Consider the following 11,680-nt stretch of genomic DNA (forward strand, 5'->3'; position numbering starts at 1 on the left):
GTCAGGGCAGCAGTCCTTCGTAGCCGTCGGGACGCGGGGAACCTCGCAGCAAAGACCTTCGGAACCACGTCGACATACAGGGGTCGCTGAAGTGGCTGGCCGTCCTCCGGAATTTTCACACAAAGCTCCTCACGAACATCTGGCTTGGACCGTCACCGCTTGATATCGCCCCGAGTTGGGCGCCAACTGAGGTAACGGGTTTTTAGGAACCCGCTGGTGTCAGGGGATAACACCCGAAGACCTCTGAGTTCCCTTGTTCCGGACCACAGAAACACGTAGTCTTCTAGTCGCAGTCAAAGATCAAGTTTTATTGGTAGCTACCAAGTAACACGTGTCCCAGAAGTACACCACACAGAGAGTAGGTTCTTGGGAGACTGTTCGTTTTTACAGAACCAGCCGTCTCCTTATATATCAAATATATGGCTTCAAGCAAGAATTCTTGAGTTTATGGTATGGCAACACACATATTTCTACAACAATACAAAGAGCGAAGTCATGTAAGCAAGCCCATATTTTAGATGTCCAGTTTGCTGATAGATTACCCAGTTGGATCGGGAACTCCCATCAGATATAGATGAACCACCAATAAAGGAAGGTACAACCCAGCCATAAAAGGGCCATAAACAAGATACGGGGACAGGTGCGTGTTTGAAGGAAACATGGGCTGTATGTAGTGAATGGTTCGTGGAATGTTATGCGTAGATGCTATCGTATTCGGCCACTGGGCGAGGAGCTGCCTAAACAGGTTTGGCCGAAGACAGTGGAGTCAGTTGGGACAGGTCAGGGGAAAGTCACGAAAGGTGGACGTGTCTATTTGGATCAAGCTCGACCTTTAATTGACTTATCATGAGGGCAAGATGCAAGATGGATGCCGTTCACAAAATGGAGTTTAAGGGATGGGACGGAAACTGTGATTTAGGGGTGTTGGCAACCCTCGATTGTAACGCAAATACATAGGAATGATGTCCTAATCATTATCGGTTCGTAGACACCAAAATCGTCTCGGTACGTTGAGGTTTCGTGACACGGGTATTGGACCTCGATATCGGGAAAACCACAGGGTCCGGATTTTGGGAACCACAGTACATCTGGCCCCAAGAGTGCTACTAGCACACAAGTCATAGCTGTTTGCTTTGTTAAAGCTTATCTACCTGTTGGAGTGTGAGGGCTGATTGAGGCATTTGAAAGAATTTCGTTTGATAGCAAACATATCTTCTTATCTAGGTTGCAAATAAAAATCCCTTGAAAGTAAGGGCTTATCTACACATACATCTGTTTGTGTATTGTAAGATTTAAGCAAGAATAATCCTACCCAGTGCAAAATCTTTGTGAAGAGAAAACAAGTTCTGTGAATATCTCATCCTTCCTCTTTGTATCTCAAAGTTGCAGAGACTTTATTTGCATGAAGTCTTTGACCTCTACATTTTATTCCCTTTAACACTTTTATTTCTTGTTTTCAGAAAAGGATCCATGCGAGTGTGAGTCTATTGTGGAATTTCAGACCAAGGTGGAGGACCTCATACAGTCACTGACAAGGAAGCATATCCTTTACAATTCTCCTGTTTCATGAGAAAGTGGTGAAGGTGTCTTACAGCTACATGGCAGCAGTTTACGGGTTTTCGGTTCAAAACATGTGGGCCCAAATGTGTTTTAGAACTATTGTACAAGTAGTGGTGTGTCTGGCTTCTAAGTGAGCATGAGTTTTCATTGTAAACGCATATTTTGAAGTGAAGTAATTCCTCAAGCCTTGTTACGTTGGCGCTATGGGCTCTCTGGCTTGTATTGGAAGAGTCTTCTCACGTATGTTCCTGTCTCGCGTTCCCCGTGTCTCTCTTTGTGTTTGTATCTACCTGTCTCAATGCCCTTCTGTCTGTTTTGGTGTCTGGGTCTTTATTTCTGTCTACATGCCCCTTTGTAATGTCCATGCCTACATTTGTTAGTGTAAATGTCTGCTTGCCTAGCTCTGGCCTTATGTTTATCCATGTGCTTATGCTTTGTATTCATGGACTGGTGTCCATGCCTTTCACTGTCTGTGTCTCTTTTTTCTCTCTCCCAGCTCTACCTTTTGATATGTATGCATGTGTGTGTCTCTCTCTCCCTGTAACAGTTTTCTGTTTCTCTTCTACTGCAGACTTTTCCTTGCTCTTCTCTTATCTTTTGTCTATGTCACTACCTCTGGCATCCCAGGACTACATACATGATTGCTATACAGCTTTATTGTGAAGAGACTGGGCTCTGTTGATCATTGCCACAGTCTTTTGTCGTTTGTTCAAACCATAGGATCGGGCTCGATGGACATAAGGTTTAAAGTCAATGAAGCTGGGCGAGCTACTTGGCCTTCAGTAGCTCATAACGATTTTCACTGGTCAGAAGTAATTATCATTACTGAAAATGTTGGAGACCCCTGTACTACATACTCACCCTCAATAGAATCGAGATTGCCTGTGACAGTAGGACATGGCACCTTTATTGGAGATGGTTGCCCTATCTTTTAAGGTAGTCAGTTTTCCCTGAAACTAACAAGTTACATGCCTTCTGTAACGTTCTTTCTGATGGACGGTCAGGTCCTGCAGATTCAATTCCAGATACTCAGACAGTATCTGGAAAATGTAACTGCTATAGCATCTCACCAACAACTAGGTGGCACTGTGCAACCTTGTCATCAAAGTTGCAAAGCCTTCCTACCAATGTCACAGATGAAAAATGAAATAATCTGAAATAGCAACTTAATGAACAGCTTAACAGCCACTCCAGAGAAAATCAGTGAGAGGGCTGTAAGTGATCTCTGGGAGATGGATCACCCTACACAAAGAAAACTACCAAAAGTAAGTAACTAGTTCTTCTGATTGATAGAGGGTCCTGGACACAGATTACGTGCATCATTCCAGAGGGAGGTCACAGACATGAATGAAGGTATGCAAGCAACAACTGAATAATAGCCCTTCCAAATACATGCATATCACTTTTTCCCATGTCGAAACAATAGTGCTTAACAAAGGTTAACAAAGCAATGCACAGTGGGCCAAGTAGCCGTTCACAAGTCATTTGCTTCTGCGTTCACTCAGCTATAAGGATTGACACGGGTTTGCTGCTGCTTGGGCATGGCTGAGGGATGTGGCAGTTCATTCAAACGAAATGTCCCCAGCAAGGACGAAAATGTTTAATTGTGAGAGAAATCAACCTAGAAATAGTCTGCACATATTCCTGGTTAATCTATAACCCTCATAAGCAACACATAAATTGCCATCAATCATTTTCTACTGGTTCCATGAAGGTAGAGCTAAGTGATTTTCTCTTTGAGAAAATTGCTTTGTCACTCTTTCAGTAGCACTAGTCTTAGTAACTGCTGTTAGTATTCTTAGTAACCATTGTAATAGCAGAAGAGGACAGAGCCTGAATCTCACATATCCTTCTAGCAATTGCAATAGCTTAGGGAAACAGTTTTCCATGACAAAAGTTTGAAAGAACATACATGAAGGGGGTCAAAAGCTTCTTGAGTGTCTGTTAGTACAGACACTATCACCATTAGGACTAAATCCATTGGAAGTTGTCAAGGATTTTGTGGGACGCCTCCTAAAATAACCGAACCATTTGGAGGTGTGTCACAGAACCTTACTAATCTGGTTAGCTGCCAGCATCTGCCACTGGCTTGCTAGATATGATGGGCATATGTTCAGATGCCTTCCAACAACATGGCAATGAACTGGCATTTGGTTATGCTCCCATATGCACTAAAACTTAAATGACAAGCTCCTATTCAGGATCAAAGTGTGTGCATTGTCTGAAACTAACAAATGATTTTGAGTGAGGGGGCAAAATTGGTTTATTATTTTCTAAAAATGATGCGACATGTTGGGACAGAACTAGTGCATTTCCAAATTTCCAAGCTGCTGTTTTGATGATAATTCATTTGCTGGCTTGGGAACACATCACACGTATTCTAGTATTACTTTCTCTGTTGCAGAGGGTCATCTATTACGATGCAATAGCCGGCATGCCATTACACTTGTTTCGTCATGTGTATTAGAATAAAATATGCTGCTCTTTGACAGAATTGAGGTATGACTTGGATATTACATTGTGTTTGTCGCATGCATAAGTGGGAGAGTAGTACTGAAGTGTTTGTCACACCAGTGGAATTACTTGCATTAGAAAATGGATAGAAACTGTAGCACACAATGCAGGTGGAACTGAGTGGCGGAATAGAAATGGTACTTCTTTTTAACAAGGGGTTAAAGTTGTAAGTGCTAACCTGGAGTTGAGTGTGTACTAGGCCTGGGCGTAACTAGTGGAAATTCAATTTGCGGAACTTGACGAAGTGACCAAAAAACTCTGCTGCGCTATGCGGAGTTCTGAAAGAGGCAGATTGCATTACGTTGTACTGTTCACGCTGATTTTTAGCGCCGGGTGTTTGTCTCGCACTGTAAAATCAGCACAAATGGCACCATGCTCAGTGCAAGAGGGCGTTGCTTCTTTCTGCCGTTCCAGTAGATGTTCTACTCGAGCGTCAGCTTCCTCAATGTGGCCGGAAGGTTTCTCAAGTCGAGCGGTCGCGACCATCTGCGACCTCCTGCATTGAGAAATCTTGCCGGGAGGGGATTAGAGTAAGATTTTTGTTGCTCTCGCTTGTCGATGTTAACGAGTGCGAGCAAGGAAAAATCTCCACTCTGCTGAGTTTTTTTCAGAGCTCCTCGTACTATGCAAATTGTGGGAAAATCTCTGCAAACTCTGCGAGCGGAGCGGAATTTCATGCCCAGGCCTAGTGTGTACCTGCTTTCAGTTAACCATTATCCTTTTTATTCAGTCACTCCTACCCTATTTAACTCACTTTCATTTTGGTCAGGAGAATCATGTAAATAAACAGGGAAATCACAGAAATAAACATTTCTAATTAGTATTGATTAGAGATTCTACAAAAATTTCCATATGAGCTTGTGCTCAATTACTGAATGAGATATAATAATATCCATTGCAGTTCACAAAACAACTGAAACGGGCAAGAGGTGACAGGAATTGAGCACCCATTTAACAGCCTTGTAACAGCATGACATATTTTTAATGTGAGTAGGTGTTATTCACTCTTAAACTTTCAGGAGTACATCACATCTACATATAGATCAAAACTTTGTGAATCTGTACCTGGAATACGGATTGAGTAAACCACTTTTAAAGCACGTGAGGCCACATAAGGGAAATCCAGTCAGTTATGAAACATGATGGCATCAGAGGAGAGAGGGGTTCCTGGAATGCCGGTTAAAATATATGATTGCGGGTTATACTTTTTGGCGTGTTTTGTTTGGCATAAAATAATGCTTTATTGCGTTTCCAATGTTTTGTGAATGCAAATATGTCATTAAAGGTGCACAAATGGTTCAACCTCAATCCTTCCATAGGTGTGACAGCTACAATTCCATTAGCTGAATCATGAAGTTTCATGATGGGTTGCATTAATAAATAACAGAAACTATTAATGTCACACTTGGGGTCTATCTTGATGGCCTCTTTGTCGGTTTTATACTCTTGTGGGTAATGTTTAATTTGAGCCAAATTGTTTCTGGTGCTGGACATCTGCACTTAATTGTCAGCACCGGCACTTGTGATAGTTCACCACATGGTGGCATTCTCTAGTTTAATTATGAAACGACTACAACAACCATGTTTATTATGTTAATGCCCATTGAAAATTAATAATACCACCCTCTCACGCCATTATAACTTTGTGTGGCCTGAAATAGACTGAGTTGTTACACATGTTGGTACTGTCATTGGCAGCGTAGACTGCCGTGGACTTCCGAGAAGGGCCCTGCCACTTAATTGTTTTTTTTTTTACTAATTAAGCACTACCTGTGGGGCGTAAGGTGAATTTATTTAATCTGATACTTTTTTTGAGTTAGTGCTTAATTTACACATTTTGTAGCTCAGAAATAGTGGCCACCGGTTGCTTGAGCTGTATGAAAAATAATGCACTGACTCAGAGAAGTAACAGACTAAGGGCCAGATGTTGGTTGCCCAATACCGGTCAGTAATGGCCGAAATTACCGAATTTCGGCCGTTACCGACCGGTATTAGGCTTTTGAGATGTAGGGGCCTAATTTAATGATTCGGTAATTCACCGAATCGGTTATTTAAGGAATAGGTAAATTACCAATTCCTTAAAATACCGATTCGGTAAATTACCGGATGCTTAATGTAGGGAGCACTCAAATGAGTGCTTTTCCCATTTCAGGATTCGTTATTTACCACCAACTACAAGTTGGTGGTAAATATCGAAAACCCTACAAAAAGCAATTTTTTGTAAAGTATAACAGTGCCATGTGGCAGACATACAGGCCCTTAGGGCATGTATGTGTGCCACATGTGCACCCATGCACTATTCAGGGATGCAACAGGGTGTCAAAGTGACACCCTGCCACCCTTGAATGTGTTCCCCATTTTACTGAATCTGTATTTACCGATTCGTTAATTCCCATTCATTCCTATGGGCCTGGAGGCCCTTAGGGATGAATGGGAAATACCGAATCGGTAAATACCGATTCGGTATTTACAGAATCTTACCGATTCGGTAAAAAATACCGAATGAATACCTACATCCCATTTACCGATTCTAAAATACGGATTCGGTAAAATTCGGTATTTTGGAATTGTTAAATCTGGATTACCTACATCTGGCCCTAAATGAATTCACTTTACACCCTGCAGGCACATAAAACAGAAGCTTGGCTCTTCGCTGCGCCAGAAACGCCCATCATAATACGGCCCTTGGCGTTACTAATGATAATGAATTTCATTTCAATGAACCGTCACTCTCCTTAACGCATCCTTACTTGACGCTGTGACGAAAAGAATTGCCGCCTTGGAAAACAAAATTGTTTAAAGACAACGGACAACATCGGCAGCACTTCGTCAACCTTCTCTCTCCAACCCGACCGTGAGAAACGTCATGGAATATCTCAGTGACCCCACGTGAACGTTAGTATCACTCCATCAAGCTTTCTACACCACAGAGACTGTATCTGGCCTGGTTTAGCAGCCTTCCCCTACGAAGGAAAGATATTGCAGTGCACGCGGGAGACGAGACAGCACTGTGAATCACTGATCGCTAAAATGCGGCATACACTTCACATTGTATAGTGTTCATACATATATGTGTATAAAATTAAACCCCTACAGAGTTTGTTTTTTAATCCAAAAGCTTAATATATAAATATATATTTTATGTTATTTACTTGTTTAATGGTTGGATAAAGTTCTTATTGCATGGACACTTAACTTTCGTCCCACGAGTCGAATAAGACGTTGAGCCCCCTCAAAAGGGCTCTGTTTCGCAGCAGGTTGTAGCACAAGCAGCCAAGCCACTGTCATTTCATTTGTCACAAGAGGCCTGCAGTCGAAAATATATTTAATAAATCCCTTCAAATGAGCTTCTATGCAAAAGCATCCTTTTACACAAAATTGACCCTGGAAACCGCCAGTTTGTAATTTGTCAAAAGAGATTGACCCATTTTCGAGAATGTTCTCTCAGTGAATTTTTAAGGTGCACTAATCAGTGCCAAGAAAGGCCAAACTGTTAATGACACCATTTCTAAAATGGCTGCCTTGAATTGTGGTGGCAGAATACTGAGAACCCTGCAGCTCTACCAAGTGACAGTTTTTTTTTTCTTTTTAAACCTACTTATGATTGTGGCCTTTCAGAATCACTGAGTGCGACGGAGGTTAAGTGTCTTGTTTTAATGAGTTTTACTTTCTTTGTCTGTTTTTGAATTCACATTTGTGTGTTTAATTAATTTAATATAAAGGATGAATAAGATTACTTCAACCTGAAGTGAACATTTCATGTATAATACAAAAATACATCTATTCTACAAATAATGGTATACATTTACACATATAGAAGGTGAGCTGTAACTGAGATAATATTCCCTTTCTTGAGATTATATTAGGAAACATTGTCTTCTCAAATAACTAACCTTCACTAATGCGTTATACCAATATTCACCCTGAGTTCATCCCACCACTTGGCCATTAACTGTCAGTGCATATCACCAATATTATTGACCCATAAGGTATCCACCATTAATAAATGACTGAGTGCATTCACTACCAGCGGTCTATCTAGAGTTCTATCAACCAAAGCACTTTTCATAATTTAAGAATCTAAATTTCTCTAGAACATAAAGACTTTCTTTCTTTTCCCTTCCCTACAACTTTCCTGCTGATTTACCCTCTGCTGAAGTGTTTACCTATCTAAAAAAAAAAAAAGGAATAGGCACATCCATGTGTGAAACAGGTGGCCATTTTGACTAGTGCAATAATCTGCATTTGCCTGCGATTGCTTCTGCACGCTCTTCTGCACTGTGCGTACCAGCCACATGAGTATACTACAGAATGAATCTCTCATTTCTTATATTTCGATCCACTTACTGCTACAGCTATTAAACATTTGCGCCTTTAAATAAACTCTCTGAAATAGGCTCACTCTATTTCAGATACATTAGAGTAGGAAACATAACAGTAGTGTTCATTCACATAAAATTAGATGCAGACTCACCTTCGAAAGCCGAAATGAAGGATCCTTTAAAGTTCGCCAGGGATCCATGTTTAGCATGTATGAGAAGGTTCCACGTCTTTAGCGTGTATAAGGAGAGTCCCATTTTTTCCACAGACACATATTTCTGCTGTTCTTCTCCAGTCACGGTCATGGGAGCCCCCTGAGTGAGGATAAGTTAGACTACTTCTTCATCTGAAACAAGTGGGATAATTGTGTCAGTCAATAAGGGTATTCCATCTTCACCTGTCTAATCTGAGTGCATTCAACCAATAGCTATCCTTCTAGAATGTATTCGAATAATGGCTACCCAGCTGGCATGCATTACACCTCATATCTATCCATCCTAACTTCTTACCACCAATAACTAACATCCCCATTGCTTGAGCTTCGATTCGGATACACCTGGGAGCCCTGGTCTCACGGTGACAAGTGCACGTACTCACCTAGTAAAAGCATAGTACCACTAGAGAGAAGTGTCGAACACGCATACCCAAGCTAGTGCATGGCTCTATAGAGGACTTTACACGTACTTTCAAGAAACACTCTGGCCATGCCTTCTACTTCACTTGCAACAGACTCAAAAACCCTCCCTGGAACTGGACCAGCCCTGGCACCTGACATTTATCTGCAAAGCAGAACAATTGCCCATGTTTGTCATTTTTAAAACAACAACTTGGCCCCACCCTTAATGTGATTTGGGGAAAAAACACAACCTGTTCCAAATATTGTGTCTTGCATTCTGGAGGTAGTTAGCAGCTTCGCCTTGGCTTGGTGCTATAGTGTCTGCTCTCCCTATGGGTGAGCTGTGACACCATTGTTTACTGACACTCCAGAGTGATACAGCTGTCCAGTCCCCACCCCCTCTCCTTGCTTCTTCTGCAGCCCTAAAAATGTGAGCATGTGTGCTTCTATGTTATAAGGCCTGATGTGTATCCTTCATATGTCATGAAGGCAAGAGGCTGCTGGGTGAAGGGAAAAACAATCAAATAAAACTTGGCCGAAAAATGAAACATCTAACAGTCTCTGACTTTTATTTATCCCTATGTTTGATTGACACTGTCTTACAGTTCCTAAGAAGTACTAATTCCACACATGTTTACTTATCTTCACTGTGTTTGTTGGGGCAGCACAAATTCATGCAATACATTTTCATGCAGTACATATTCAAATACTAGATATTTAATGCAGTACATATTCATGCAGCACACACTTAATAAAGTATGTATTCATGCCGTCCATATCAATGCAGTACATATTTAATAAAGTACATATTCATGCACTACATATTCATAGACAGTACACAAGCAAGCACTAAATATTCATGCAGTACATATTTAATGCAGTACATAATCATGCAGTACATATTTAATGCTGTACATATGCATGTGGTACATATTTAATGCAGTACATATTCATGTAGTACATATTTAATGCAGTACATAATCATGCAGTACATATTTAATGCTGTACATATGCATGCGGTACATATTTAATGCAGTACATATTCACGTAGTACATATTTAATGCAGTACACAGTTATGCAGTACATATTCGAGCTGTATATATTTAATGCAATACATATTCATGCAGTATATATTCATGCAGTACATATTTAATGCAGTACATATTCATGCAGTATATATTTAATGCTGTACATATGCATGCGGTACATATTTTATGCAGTACATATTCATGTAGTACATATTTAATGCAGTACACAGTCATGCAGTACATATTCGTGCTGTATATATTTAATGCAATACATATTCATGCAGTATATATTCATGCAGTACATATTTAATGCAGTACATATTAATGCAGTATATATTTAATGCAGTACATGTTCATGCTCTACATATTTATTTCAGTACATATTCATGCAGTACATATTTATTGCAGTGCATATTCATGCAGTACATATTCATGCAGTACATATTTAATGCAGTGCATATTCATGCAGTACATATTTATTGCAGTGCATATTCATGCAGTACATATTTATTGCAGTGCATATTCATGCGGTACATATTCATGCAGTACATATTTAATGCAGTGCATATTCATGCAGTACATATTCATGCAGTACATATTTAATGCAGTGCATATTCATGCAGTACATATTTATTGCAGTGCATATTCATGCAGTACATATTCAGGGCTGGACTGAAGGTAGGTGTGAGCATTCAGACTATTCTTCTGCTAGAACCGTGGATATGGTTATGTTTGGCGAGAGTGAGCTATACAAAGAGTACAAAACATATCACGTGGCTACTTAGTGCTTTGGTTGAGAGCTTGCATACCCTGGTGATGTGGCGACGTCTAGAGAGTAAGTATCGTTTGGAAATAGTGCAGCGTTATCCCTGCTGGTGTGTTAAGAGGGTGGACTGTCTTGCAACCTGCCATCTAAGCTCAGCTGCAATTAGTATATGGTTGAGTTGTCTTTGTGGGGTGTAACTCTGTGAGGGTGACTGTCTTTGGCCCACCGTCAAACTCAAGTAAGCTGTGCAACGATTTAATGAAATTTAAAAACAATGAGTTCTTGCAAAGAAATTTAAGGTTGGTGTATGTGAATTGGCAGTCACCAGGAGTACAGGCATCTAAAGAAGACCAAGTCGAATATAAATCATCAGAGATGCTTGTAAATTCTTGTGCAATACATGCAGAAAGATGTGGCAAAATATAGCACTTGAAAAGAGAAAATGTGTCCTATGTAACAACGTCATCCTTCAATCCTGACTCAATCCTTTTTTTCATCAGGTTGATTTCAGGTCTTGGACAGATAGCCTTGCTGCCAGCTACAATTAAATAATTTCTTTGTCATGTCCCTTATCCATTCTGACCTTACAATTACCACCTCACCCTGATCTTCATTTGTGTGTTTCACTTGGGGCAAGCACCCTATTGAAAGCTGGGTGTTATTTTAAGTTATAGAGAGTAATAGAGCACAATATTGTTTACAGAATGGCCTAACAGTTCTGCTGAGCTTTTCGTTCTTTCACGCTCTTATCTCAAGGGTACATTTTCTAATTGTTCGTTTTGGATTATCAGTAGTGTTGGTACATTAACTGTTTTCATGTACATCTTTGGTTGTCATTGTGATGTGATGGTTATTGTTCTTCAGTTGTGTATGAG

General features: G+C 40.5%; 1 protein-coding gene across 1 annotated transcript in view; it reads left to right on the plus strand.

Moving 5' to 3' along the window:
- Nucleotides 1-9,558, plus strand: part of MATN1 (matrilin 1) — a 109,135-nt gene extending 99,577 nt beyond the window's left edge. The window contains exons 7-8 of the mRNA XM_078682519.1: nucleotides 1,461-1,541; nucleotides 6,825-9,558. Of these exons, the coding sequence (XP_078538645.1) occupies nucleotides 1,461-1,541; nucleotides 6,825-6,874 (131 nt within the window). The 3' untranslated portion in view covers nucleotides 6,875-9,558. The remainder of the gene's footprint in view (nucleotides 1-1,460; nucleotides 1,542-6,824) is intronic.
- Nucleotides 9,559-11,680: the final 2,122 nt, after the last annotated feature.

Source organism: Lissotriton helveticus, chromosome 3_1 (genome assembly GCF_964261635.1).
Source record: "Lissotriton helveticus chromosome 3_1, aLisHel1.1, whole genome shotgun sequence".
NCBI lineage: Eukaryota > Metazoa > Chordata > Amphibia > Caudata > Salamandridae > Lissotriton > Lissotriton helveticus.